We start from the raw sequence: 13,983 nt of genomic DNA, 5'->3' as shown, positions 1-13,983 counted from the left end.
ATTAAAAATTAAAGAGAGAATTCCTCGAGACAGGATCTACGCCCATTTGGAAGCAAATGGACGTATTGGTGAGAGGCAGCATGGTTTTGTGAAGGGGAGGTCGTGTCTCACTAACTTGATAGAGTTTTTCGAGGAGGTCACTAAGATGATTGATGCAGGTAGGGCAGTGGATGTTGTCTCTATGGACTTCAGTAAGGCCTTTGACAAGGTCCCTCATGGTAGACTAGTACAAAAGGTGAAGTCACACGGGATCAGGGGTGAGCTGGCAAGGTGGATACAGAACTGGCTAGGTCATAGAAGGCAGAGAGTAGCAATGGAAGGATGCTTTTCTAATTGGAGGGCTGTGACCAGTGGTGTTCCACAGGGATCAGTGCTGGGACCTTTGCTGTTTGTAGTATATATAAATGATTTGGAGGAAAATGTAACTGGTCTGATTAGTAAGTTTGCAGACGACACAAAGGTTGGTGGAATTGCGGATAGCGATGAGGACTGTCAGAGGATACAGCAGGATTTAGATTGTTTGGAGACTTGGGCGGAGAGATGGCAGATGGAGTTTAATCCGGACAAATGTGAGGTAATGCATTTTGGAAGGTCTAATGCAGGTAGGGAATATACAGTGAATGGTAGAGCCCTCAAGAGTATTGAAAGTCAAAGAGATCTAGGAGTACAGGTCCACAGGTCACTGAAAGGGGCAACACAGGTGGAGAAGGTAGTCAAGAAGGCATACGGCATGCTTGCCTTCATTGGCCGGGGCATTGAGTATAAGAATTGGCAAGTCATGTTGCAGCTGTATAGAACCTTAGTTAGGCCACACTTGGAGTATAGTGTTCAATTCTGGTCGCCACACTACCAGAAGGATGTGGAGGCTTTAGAGAGGGTGCAGAAGAGATTTACCAGAATGTTGCCTGGTATGGAGGGCATTAGCTATGAGGAGCGGTTGAATAAACTCGGTTTGTTCTCACTGGAACGAAGGAGGTTGAGGGGCGACCTGATAGAGGTCTACAAAATTATGAGGGGCATAGACAGAGTGGATAGTCCGAGGCTTTTCCCCGGGGTAGAGGGGTCAATTACTAGGGGGCATAGGTTTAAGGTGAGAGGGGCAAGGTTTAGAGTAGATGTACGAGGCAAGTTTTTTACGCAGAGGGTAGTGGGTGCCTGGAACTCGCTACCGGAGGAGGTGGTGGAAGCAGGGACGATAGTGACATTTAAGGGGCATCTTGACAAATGCATGAATAGGATGGGAATAGAGGGATACGGACCCAGGAAGTGTAGAAGATTGTAGTTTAGTCGGGCAGCATGGTCGGCACGGGCTTGGAGGGCCGAAGGGCCTGTTCCTATGCTGTACATTTCTTTGTTCTTTGTTCATGGTATTGGGGGTAATGTATTGGCATGGATAGAGAACTGATTGACAGACAGAAGCAGAGAATGGAAAAAAACGGGTCCTTTTCAGAGTGGCAGGCAATGACGAGTAGGGCACCGCAGGATTCAGTGCTGGGACCACATTAATGATTTGGACGAAGAATTGTATGAAATATCTCCAAATTTGCAGATGACACAAAGCTGGGTGTGTTGTGAGGAGGATGTAAAGAGGCTGAAGGGTGAATTGGACAGGCTGGCTGAGTGAACAAATACTTGGCAAATACAATATAATGTGGGTGAATGTGAGATTATCCACTTTGGTGGCAAAAACAGGAAGGCAGATTATTATCTGAATGGTGGCAATTTGAGAAAAAGAGAAGTTCAACGAGACCTGGGTGTCATGGTGGAACAGTCGCTGAAGGTTGGCATGCAGGTTCAGCAGGTGGTGAGGAAAGCTAATGGTTGGTGGCCTTCATAGTGAGAGGATTGAGTATAGGAGTAGGGATGTCTTGCTGCAGTTATACAGGGCCTTGGTATGGCCACACCTTCAGTATTATGTGCAGTTTTGAACTCCTTATTTGAGGAAGGACATTTTTGCTATTGAGGGTGTCCAGCGAAGGTTCACCAGACCAATTCCTGGGGTGGCAGGACAGACCCTGACATCCAAGACTGGATTGACTGAGCTTGTAGTCACTGGATTACAGAAGAATGAGAGGGGTTCTCAGAGAAACATATAAAATCCTGCTGGGACTGGACAGGCTAGATGCGGGAAGAATGTTCCCGATGTCAGGGGCGTCCAGAACTAGGTCAAACCCTCAGAATAAGGAGTAAGCCATTCAGGAATCAGATGAGTAAGAACTTCTTCTCTCAGAGTTCTGAACTTGTGGAATTCTTCATCACAGAGAGCAGTTGGGGCCAGTTTGTTGCATATATTCAAGAGGGAGCTGGCCTGGCCCTTGCGGCTAAAGAGGACCTACTCCTGCATCTATTTTCTATGTAAATATAGTTTTACTTTGCAGTTTTAGTTAGTTAAATCAGATGCTAGCTGAGCAGCACATTGTAGGAAAGATTTGTTTCATCACAAGGAAAGATCAGCCCTTGACTGACTCACTCCATGGGTAACATATTCAGCAGATTGGTCACAAAGTGACTCATTTTGCGCAGAATCTTCTGCCCTTTGAAAGGTTTCAATAGTTGAGATAATTTCCGAGTCCCAGTCCCACATGGGTCAGAAGTCGAATGAAGGCTCGACTCTTCCATTAGGCAGCCAATTAAGAGGTCGTCTTCACATTCACTATCGAATTAAGGACAGGTTTCTGAGGAGACTGTGTTCTTAGCGGTGCATTCATGGGGCTAGTGATGGGACACACTGATGATTCTCCAGCCTTCTGCATCGGCGGGCGGGGTGCTCTGACAGCAGTTAGTTCCCGAGACGTCAGAAACCTGCCCCTAATTGGTTCCTCAATTGGTCTAATTGACTACCCACCAGTGCCAGACAGATATCCTCTGTGACAGTGGCCTTGCCTCCGGCAAGAGTGCTTAGGGGTGTGGGAATGTGTTGGGGAGCCAACTAGATGTTCAAGTTTCAAATTTTGTTCCTCGTCCTGCTTCCCAACCTTGCATCCCTGAGGCCATGATGGGTGAGTCAAGCCCTTATAGCTCGCAGTCTGGTGGGTGTATGCATGATGTATCAGAAGTGGTAGGAAAATGTGGAGAAGAATATCGAGCAACATAATATATAAATCATTCACAGAACACTGTTGTCTTTCTTTTACCTCCACAGACAATGAGTGAACGGGTTCATGTTTTAGTCTCCAAAATTCATGAAACAGAAGGTATACCAAAAAGGTATGAAGAGATCATCAAGAAATATTTCAACATCATCCATTATGAAGAATTCCTGAAAAACACGAAGCAGCTTGCTAATAAAATCCAGGTCCTTTTTGGATGGCAATCTTCTCCCACGATAGACGAAAACCTTCTGAAATCTCTACCCCAGTTGAAGATCGTTGTAAACCATGGAGTTGGTGTGGACCATCTCAATCTACCGTTGATCTATAGTTTTGGGGTGAAGGTGGCCAACACTCCTCATGTGGTGGACAATGCTACGGCTGAAATGGGCATGGCTTTAATGTTGGCATCTGCCAGGAATATACTGGAAGGTAAGATGGGGACAGAAAATGAAAAATGTGCATAAAGGATAAGAGCTGTCTTTTGGAAAATAACTTTTGTGGTTTAACATCAATGTTAGGGTGTGATTTAATAAATACAAAACGTACAGGTTGGAATCATTGAATTTTACAGCACAGAAATAGACTATTCATAGACTAACCACATTCGCTGGCTTTTTTGAAGCCCTTTCTAACTCTTTTTGAAAATAATTGATAAATTCCGCTGCTCCTTGAACACAACAGGTGGAATTTAATGCCCCTCCAGGTGGCAGGTTCTGAGGCAGGCAAGCCATTTGATTGGGCAGGAAGGTACCTTAAGGACACTCCAGAGCTCATCACGTTGCCACTCAAATTGAACAGGTGGAGGGAGAGACCAGCGCCCAAAGTGCAGTCCTGCAGGCTCCTGACGAGTGAAGGGCAGGAGGGTGTGCGCCTTTTTCCTGGTCTCCAGTGCCAATATGAGGCCTCCCCCACCCACCCCCCCCCCCCCCCGATTGTTTTTCCTCCCTCCACCTGCCCTCTCCAACATTGATGGTTAGCAACGTTGCTTCACAGCTCCAGGGTCCCAGGTTCGATTCCCGGCTTGGGCCACTGCCTGTACGGAGTTTGCACGTTCTCCCCGTATCTGCATGGATTTCCTCCGGATGCTCCGGTGTCCCCCCACAGTCCAAAGATGTGCAGGTTAGGTGGATTGGCCATACTACATTGCCCTTGGTTTCCAAAGAATAAGGTTAAGGGAGGTGGGCTGAAGTGGGACGCTCTTTCCAAGGACCGATGCAGACTCGATGGGCTGAATGGCCTTCTTTTGCACTGTAAATTCTATGATATAGGAGCATTGTATGTAACTGTTATGGGCCTGGGTTTAGAAAACTCCAAAGTATATCGCCTGACCTACAACTGTTTATTGATTTTGGTATTCCCTTTCTTCGTATTCAAGCTGCTTTAATTCTTTTTCATGTTTAAACTGCTTGATCTGTAATTGAATTCTTGCCATTTCCAATGATTCTGACTGTGTCTCGGGCAATTTTATATGCTCAGCTACCGCCGCAATTACCTCTTTTCATATTTTGTCAGGTAATGTTAACGGCAATGCTTTTGCCAAATCTAAAAGCCTTTTTTTAGTCTGTTTGTGTGGAACTGTGTGTGACCTTCTCCACCCCAAAAACTTCTGAGTCTCTGAATGAGCCATTGTCCACAACACACTCCCTACTTAAACTGGAATGACACCACCTGAAAAGCAAACACAAATATGCTCACCCCTCACTGTCGTTAAGTTTACTAAGCCAACCAAATCACGAAAGATAGACTTTTATCCCACGAGCCCCCAAGTTGTTAGAGGCCAGAATTTAGAAAATGCCAAATTATATCATGGAGTTCACCTGACCTTCAAATGGTTATTGATTTTGGTTACAATGAGCACAAGGGCCTGCCTTTCAGGTGTTATTCAACAGAGGCCGTAAGCATTTTAATCAAAAACACACACAGTAAGCATTTTTATCAACTACCAACATAAATACCCCACACAGCTACATTACTCTATGTATAACCCTTAATAAATTCCCTCTTTAGCTGTTCCAATTTAATAACAAGATCCCATAAACCAGAAAACCCTTTTCAAAGGGGTGTCCCAGCACATAGCACTCAAGACCTGGTATGGATGCTCCTGTTCCCTTTCCAAAACAGCAGATTTGAATTTCTTCCAGCAAACAGTTGTTTCTTTTCAAGCTATCAAACACTCTGGAAACAGCTTTTAAAATGCAGATAGAGAAAAAACCTTCTTTCAACCTGTGCAGAACAAAACCAGTTCAAACACAAAGTGAAAGTAAAACCAACTCCCAGGGCCACAGCCCAGCTCCAGCCACACAATGACATCACTGAAGCCATGTGATAAGACAAAAACATTTCTTAAAGGGACACTCCCATGACAGTAACCAAACTTTATTTCTCTTGTGGATATGATATTTTAACTGTGCAGTAGACACTTATAATATTTGGATTGTAAAAGGAGAGCCTAATTTCTTTATAAATGACTCTGAAAACTATTGTTGGTGTTTAATTTAACCACTGGTCTGTTAATTATATGCCAACAGCCTTTACTGTACAATCTGCATGCTCATGCCGGCGAGTGGCACAGAACGCATTAAGCCACTGTCGAGGGACCGGAGCATGGCGTTCCGTTCAGCGTCTGGCACCAACCTCTATTTCCGGTTAATGCCAAATTCTCCGCCCGATCGTATTTCATGATTCCTGCGTCGCTGGACGGAGATTCCCGCCCACAGTATTTTTACCTCAACTACTTCCTGTGTAACGAACTCCACAGGCTCACCACTCTGGCCGTAAGAAATTTCTCCTCATCTCTGTCCTAAATGGACCTGTATCCTCAGACGGTGACCCTCTGGTTCTGGACATGCCCACAATTGGGAACATCTTTCCTGCATCTACCCTTTCCAGTTGTTAGAATTTTATAGGTTTCTATGAGATACCCCTCCTCCCCCCTCAGTCTTCTGAACTCCAGCGAATATAGTCCTAACTGATTCAATCTTTCCTCGTACGTCAGGCCAGCCATACCAGAAATCAGTCTGATAAACCTTTGCTGCACTCCCTCTAGAGCAACAATGTTCTTCCTCAGATAAGGAGACCAAAACTACACACAATGTTCCAGGTGTGGCCTCACCAAGGCCTTGTAAAATTGCAGCAAGACATCTCTACACCTGTACTCAAATCCTCTCGCAATGAAGGCCAGATCATTTGCCTTCTTTACCGCCAGTTGTACCTGCATTCTTACTTTCAGTGACTGGTGCACGAGACACATTCCCCTCTCCTAATTTATGACCATTCAGATAATAGTCTGACTTCTCAATTTTGCTATGAAAATGGATAAACTTGCATGTATCCAAATTATACTGCATTTGCCATTCATTTGCTCACTCACTCAACTTGCCCAAATCACACTGAAGGATCTCTGCATCCTCCTCACAGCTCACCCTCCCATCCAACTTGAGGTCATCTGCAAATTTGGACATTTTACATTTTACTCCCTCATCTAAATCATGAATATATATCGTCAATGGCTCTTCTAGGTCTCCCAGGTGTTCCGTATCAGTGGCTCCTGTAATGTGCACATCGTCCAGGTAAAGAGCCGCCGTTGGAGGATGTTTTCCATTACCCACTGGAAAATCACACAGCCTGATGACACCCCGAATGGAAGCCAAGTGTACCCGTCAGCCCATGTGGGTGTTAATGGTGACTATTTTCATGACAATGCATCTAACTCCAACCGTTGGTACGTGTGGCGCATGTCAAACTTCGTAAATGAGTGACCCCTGGCCAACTTTGCATACGGATCTTCTATGCATGGGGTACCGGTCCAAGCAGGATGCCATGTTTACTGTCATCAGCACACAGGTGACGGACTTGTCTGGCTTCAACACCGGGACCACTGGCGCAGCCCACTCTGCGAACCTGACCATGCATATGATGTCCAAGTTCTCCTGCCAGCTCAGTTCGTCATCCACTTTCATAAGCAGGGAGTATGGGACCAGCCGAGCCCTGAAATATTTGGGCTGGGTCTCTGGGTCAACATAGCTTTTTGCATTGGCCTCCTTTATTGTTCCAGGCCTCCTGGAAAACGTCCGGATACTTTCCAAGGATTTCGTACAAACGATCGGTACCCATCTGGATGATTTGTTGCCAGTCCATGCCGAGTCTTTGTGATCAATCACGGCCTAGGAGGCTGGGCTCTGGTCCTTGTACCACTACCAGTGGTAACCGAACTGGCTGTTGTCTGTGGGTAACCGGGGTCACCATGGTCCCGATGATGGGATGGTTCCCTGATGAATGTTGCCAGCCAGGCCTTGGTATCCCTCGAGCCCGCATTCAGGATTCCCAAGCGGAACTTTTGTTGTCCGATAATAGAGATGGCAGTCCCCGTATTAATTTTCATGTCCAGGGGTGACCGTTGACTTGTAGCTTTATTTTAATTTAGGCTAGTTTGTGGGGCCGTGATGTAGTTTAACTGTATTGGGTCTTCCTTGGGCGGGGCAATGTGCAAAGCCCTGGCATGGACGCTTGTGTCACCTGGCTAGGGCAACGCGTTTGCTGTTAATTCTGGTAGCCTTGACCACCACAGTTCCAGCAACGGCAAGTGCAGGACTATTGTGGGTACACCTCACTGTCCTCCGGGGAGATGTCCAGTCAGGCTATGGTGACCCATGGCCATTGGGTCTGACCATGATGTTGTTTTGGTGGTGATTGGGTGACGTGAGCCCTGTCCTTGAGGGGTGGGCAGCCAACGCTATGTACGCTGTAATCCATGGAACATATCATAGTGGTTAGCACAATTGTTTCACAGCTCCAGGGTCCCAGGTTCCATTCCCGGCTTGGGTCACTGTCTGTGCGGAATCTGCACGTTCTCCCCATGTGTGCATGGGTTTCCTCCGGGTGCTCCAGTTTCCTCCCATAGTCCAAAGATGTGCAGGTTAGGTGGATTGGCCATGCTAAATTGCCCTTAGTGTCCAAAATTGCCCTTAGTGTTGGGTGGGGTTACTGAGTTATGGGGATAGGATGGGTGTGTGAGCTTGGGTAAGGTGCTCTTTCCAAGAACTGGTGTCGACTCGATGGGCCGAATGGCTTCTTTCTGCACTGTAAATTCTATGATGATTCTATGATCCTGGGCTGGAACCCTGGAGCTCCTGGGCTGTAATCCATGGAATCCTGGAGTTCCTGGGCTGTAATCCATGGAGTACTGGAGTTCCTGGGCTGTAATCCGTGGAACCCTGGAGCTCCTGGACCCCCCTTTTCCGCATTCTTGTGGGAGAATGACCTTGTTCAGGTCCAAGGCTGGCTCCACTCACAGCTTCCTTTGCGTCGCCATAGTGTTAATGCCACACACCAAACGATCTCCTAAGATTTCAGGGAGGTAAGGGCTGAAGTCACAATGTTCAGCTAACTTGCGAAGGCGCGTCACAAATTCCATAACCAATTTCCTAGGTGTTCGTCCAGCCATATTGAACCGGTATCTCTGCCTTATTACCGACGGCTCAGGGTCGTAATGATTTGCAAGAAGTTCCATGAGCTCACCAAAGATCCACGAGGCCGCCAGGTAGGTGAGGCTCTTGGTTACGCTAAATGTTGGGGTCCCGCAGGTAGTCAGGAGTATTACCTTTTAATCGGTCATCTCCAATGGTACCTGGATCACATACTGCATCCGTTTGGTACCCCTGCGCCCAAGGCCTCTAGCCTTCCAAAAAGCAGTAAAATCCTACCGATCTCCCTCTCAAGCCGGGGTATTCCGGTGCAGTCAGGACGTCCAGAATTGCAGCCGGCATTTTCCTTGCCATCAATATAAAAGTTCAGTGACTTCCGGTGGCGCCACGAGGAAGCAGGTCGCAGGTCGGATCGCTCCCGCCCGCGATGGGCAAGCGGTCCTGTTTCACAGGGTTTTTTGGGACCTGGCGACCTGAATCGATGGAGGAGACGAAAGGAAGAGGGTTTCCTCCCGGGGTATGGACGGTTGGACCAGAAGTGGTCGAGTGGAGCGGCAAAGATCGAAGCAGGAGCAGCGGGGACCCCAGACCTGGCGGCGAAGCATGGCGGATGGCAGGGACCAGGAAGCGGAGGCTCACTGGCCAAGGGAGCAACAGATGGAGTTTTTTAGGAACTGTTTCACCGAACTGAAGAGGGACACGTTGGACCCGATGAGGGCGGTGATGGACCGAATGGTCGAGGCACAGGAGGTCCAAGAGAAGGCGCTAAGGGAGGTCGAGGTGAAGCTCTCCACCCAGGCGGACACGGTAACGGAGCTGGGGCACGAGGTGGAGGAGCTGAACTCCCGCCAGAGGAGGATGCAGGAGCAGCTTGAAGCGCTGGGGAACAGAGCCAGGAGGCAGAACCTGAAGATCGTGGGCCTCCCCAAGGGCTGTGAGGGATCGGATGCGGGTGCATACGTGATGGGTATGCTCGGGGCGCTGATGGGACCGGAGGCCTTCCCTCGACCCCTGGAGTTGGATGGGGCGCATAGAGCCCCCGCAAGGAAGCCCAGGACGGGCGACCGACTGAGGGCCATGGTGGTTCGCTTTCACCGGCTTGCTGACGGGGATCGTGTGCTGCGATGGGCCAAGGCGGAGAGGAGCAGCAGATGGGAGAACTGCGAGGTGCGCATCTACAAGGACTTGGGAACGGAGCTGGCCAAGAGGCATGCAGGATTCATCAAGGTAAAGGCAGCCCTCTACAAAAAGCAGGTGAGGTTTGGAATGCTGTATCCTGCAAAGCTTTGGGTTACGTTTGAGGAACTCCAACTACTTCGAGACACCAGAACAGGTTTGGGCCTTCATTAAAGAGTAAGAAGCTGGACTTGAACTAACGGGCACTTAGTTCTTTCAGTGCTCTACAGTGGCGGCGGTCTGTTAACCTAACTTGCTTTGACTAGGAATGGACTTTTATTAAAAGAAGAAGCTGGACTTGAACTAAAGGACCCTGGGCTCACAGGGCTTTTGTGTGGCGGCGGTCTGTTAAATTATCCTGTACTGTAATGTTTTAACTAAGATTGTTTTCAGCCTGGACAGAGAGCGGGGGCTGGAGGGCGCACTGCTTAGGGTGATTTTGAGAGATTGCAACGAGTGGAGGGGGGGGGGGGCGGAGAGATAGAGTGGCTCTGCAGCGGGGGCCCTGCACTTGGTATCTTTTGGCGGGAGATCGGGGCCTCTGATGGGGGATGGGCTTGGGGCTGGTTAAGGGACTTGAAAGGGCACGGGGAGATACAGTCAGGTTAATGGGTCCTTGGTGTGTGGGGGGAGGGCCCGAGCACTTGGGCAGTAGACAGTCAGGCGCCAAGGGCAGGGGTCAGCGTAGCTAGCGTAGGTCAGGGGGCACCAGGGAGAGTAGAAGGGGCGGGCTAGGGCCAAGCGCAGGGCGGACCTGGCAGATCAAGCCTCGGGGGGGGGGGGGGGGAGCCGGGATGGAGAGCAGAGGAGACTTAAGTGGGCAAGGGGCGGGGGGTGATCAGGGATCCCCCGGGGGAGAAAGTCGCTTGCAGGGAACAGCGGAGACCGACAGCAGCAGCACCCGGGGAGGGGAGGGGTGGGTGGGGGGATTAGAGCCACATTAGTTTAGTTGAACACATAGGGCATGGGCAAACAGAGGTGATAGGGGAAGTGCCTTATTAATATGTTTATTCTTTCCCACTGTTCATTTTCAATATGTTATGGCTTTTGTATATGGCCGTCTTTTTTCTCTGTAAATGTTACAAATCTGTTTTAAATAAATAAATTTCAAAAAAAAAAACCCATAAAAGTTCAGATGCCCGAGAAGGTAAGTTAAATGAGGTTTTCTTTTGTAAAATATTTAGAGTTTCCAATTCATCTTTTTTTCAGTTCAGGGGCAATTAAGCGTGGCCAATCCACCTACCCAGCACATCTTTGGGTTGTGGGGGCGAAACCCATGCAAACACGGGGAGAATGTGCAAACTCCACACGGACAGTGATCCAGAGCCGGGACCAAAGATCACAACCGGGACCACTGATCACGCCGGTCCCAGCCTGGGCTGGCTTTCCCAAGGCAAATTTACAAACCCCAGCTGGGCGGGCATCCGCCCACAAGTGGGGAAGCTTGTATTCCACAAGTCCCATGGAGAGATCAATTGAAGTGTCCCCGTGGGTCTCGTGAATGTTATTACACACAACCTCACAGATACACTGCTTACCTTCATTTGAAACCAATATCGCAATAGTTCTTACATCGTTTGCCTATTCATTGCGAAACTGGGATGATTTTTGTAACCCTGACCAATTTTCACCTTTTTCCAGCATCAGGAAATAATTCTGCTGAGAGGTTGAAACTGTTTTTTTTAAATTTTAGGTCAGGAGATTGCAACTTCTCCAGATACCAAAAGTTACCCTTTGAACTGGTATGGAGTAGAAGTAACGGAGGCCACTCTTGGAATCATTGGCATGGGGCGGATTGGATACAAAGTTGCTCAAAGAGCCAAAGGATTCGATATGAAAATTCTGTATCACAACAGGAACAGGAGGTAGGATTTGTGAAAGGTTCCATGAAAGGAATATCTTCAACAGTGTTTTGAGGAAGACAGACATAATGGGGTAACAAAGTGGTACACATTGACATACTGGCACAATTTTAGCCTCTGCGCTTAGCTCACTACCTGCACCCTGGATGGGCAGGAGAGGGTGTTTGTCACTGGGTTTATCTCGGGATTTGTTTGCTCCTTCCTCGAGAAGAGATCTTGCTGGAGGCAATGGCCGTTTGTTCAAAAACATTTAGTTACATGCTAACTATTTACAAAGATGACTTCCGGCTAAGCCGCACATTTCGGCAGCTCCCGCTATCACGGACTTTTGGGCTCTCCAGAGGAGCCCCAACGGAAATATTTTGATCGAATCCCGTGTGGGAACGTGAGGTAAGGTCCCCCTTACGTTGTATGGCAGGGATTAGCGGTGGAGCGTCGGAGAAAAAGGCTTTGGAGCAGCGGCAAAAACGAGAGGGGAAAAAACAAGATGGTGGAGGGCGGAGATCGAGCAGCATGGGGGCCGGACCAGCAGGAATGCCTCAGGCGCTGTGTGGAGGAGCTTAAAAAGGTGCTGGCGCCAATGCTGCTGGCGATCGAGGGGCTGAAGGAGACCCAGAAGGCCCAGGCTGTGGAGCTCCGTGAGGTGAGAGATAAAACTAATGAAAACGAGGACGAGATCCTGGGCCTGGCGGTAAAGATGGAGGCGCACGAGGCGGTGCACAGGAGGTGGGCCGAGAGACTCTAGGTGCTGGAGAACAGGTCGAGGAGGAAGAATCTCCGGATTCTGGGTCTCCCCGAAGGAGTGGAGGGAGCTGATGCTGGGGCGTGTGTGAGTACGATGCTCCAGTCGCTGATGGGTGCAGAGGCCTCTCCGAGCCCCCTGGAGCTGGAAGGGGCTCACCGGGTCCTGGCGAGGAGACCCAAGGCTGATGAACCGCCAAGGGCGATAGTGGCGAGGTTCAATCGCTTCACGGACAAAGAAAGTGTCCTGAGATGGGCCAAGAAGGTGCGGAGCAGTAGATGGGAGAATGCGGTGATCCGAGTCTACCAGGACTAGAGTGCGGAGGTGGCAAAGAGGAGAGCTGGCTTCAACCGGGCCAAGGCGGTGCTGCATAAAAAAAGTTCGGAATGCTGCAGCCTGCGCGACTGTGGGTCACGTACCAGGACCGACACCACTATTTTGAAACGCCAGAAGAGGCTTGGACCTTTATCCAAACGGAAAAATTGGACTCGAACTGAGGGGCTGTGGTTATGGGGGGATGTTGACTGTATACAGGGCTGTAAATATGGGTAAAGAATGTTTCACGGGTGGGATGATGGAGGGGGATGTGGGAAGAGTTCTTGTTTTTAAAATTTTTTTTAAAAATCTTCTTTGTTTTCTGTTGACGAGATGGTGGGAAGTGTGGGAGTCAGTGCTGGAGGGAGGTGAGACTCGGGGATGGGGGAAACTGGGATAAGGCCGCAGCAGGAGCTGCGCCACGGGGAGCGGGGCTGGCTCAGGAAAGCGCGGGCTTTTTCGCGCGCTAGGGAGAGGGGGGATGGAGGAAGGTAAGGAGAAGGAGAGACTCCCACACGGGGGAGATCAACGGGAAGGCGGGGGAAGCCGGGGTCAGCAGACGTCAGCTGACTCGCGGAAGTAGTATGGGGGGAGCAAAAGAGCTAGATGCGGATCTAGGGGGGGGGGGGGGGGGAACGGGACAATAGGGTTGCTGCTGCACTTGCCAAGGGGGAACTGAAAATGGAAGAGGTAGTCGGGGCGGGGGTTCCCCGTCGGGGAGACTGGAGGGTGAGGGAGGCGCGGGCACGGGACTGGCCTAAGATAGGAGATGGCTAGTCGGCGGGGGGGCGGGGGTAGCCGCCCAATCCGGCTGATCACGTGGCATGTGAAAGGCCTAAATGGGCCGGTTAAGAGGGCCCGAGTGTTCGTGCACCTAAAGGAACTGAAGGCAGACGTGGTCATGCTTCAGGAGACACAAATGAAGGTGGCAGATCAGGTCAGGTTAAGGAAGGGATGGGTAGGACAGGTGTTCCATTCGGGGCTGGATGCAAAGAATAGAGGGGTGGCAATTCTGATGGGGAAGCGGGTGTCGTTTGAGGCCAAGAACAAGTTGCTGGCAAAAATGTTGGCTACGAGGATTGAGGACTGTGTCCCGGGGGTGATTCACGAGGACCAGACGGGATTCGTAAAGGGTGGCCGCTGAATACCAATGTGCGAAGGCTCCTAAATGTGATAATAATGCCATTGGTGGAGGGAGAGGCAGAGATTGTGGCAGCCATGGACGCGGAGAAGGCCTTTGACCGAGTAGAGTGGGAGTATCTCTGGGAAGTGTTGAGGAGGTTTGGGTTCGGGGGAGGGTTTATTAGTTGGGTTAAGCTCCTGTACAGAGCCCCAGTGGCGAGTGTGGTCACGAACCGGCGGCGGTCGGAGTA

General features: G+C 49.6%; 1 protein-coding gene across 4 annotated transcripts in view; it reads left to right on the top strand.

Annotated features, from left to right (window-relative positions):
- The window catches only part of LOC140425413 (probable 2-ketogluconate reductase), a 92,712-nt gene that overhangs the window by 53,867 nt on the left and 24,862 nt on the right, over window positions 1–13,983 (top strand). For all 4 annotated transcript variants that reach the window (XM_072509666.1, XM_072509664.1, XM_072509663.1 and 1 more), the window contains 2 exons: window positions 3,143–3,521; window positions 11,385–11,556. In XM_072509666.1, coding sequence (XP_072365767.1) covers window positions 3,146–3,521; window positions 11,385–11,556 — 548 coding nt within the window. In that variant the 5' untranslated portion in view covers window positions 3,143–3,145. The remainder of the gene's footprint in view (window positions 1–3,142; window positions 3,522–11,384; window positions 11,557–13,983) is intronic.

Source organism: Scyliorhinus torazame, chromosome 6 (assembly GCF_047496885.1).
Source record: "Scyliorhinus torazame isolate Kashiwa2021f chromosome 6, sScyTor2.1, whole genome shotgun sequence".
Classification (NCBI taxonomy): domain Eukaryota; kingdom Metazoa; phylum Chordata; class Chondrichthyes; order Carcharhiniformes; family Scyliorhinidae; genus Scyliorhinus; species Scyliorhinus torazame.
This window is presented reverse-complemented; position numbering and strand designations above follow the sequence as displayed.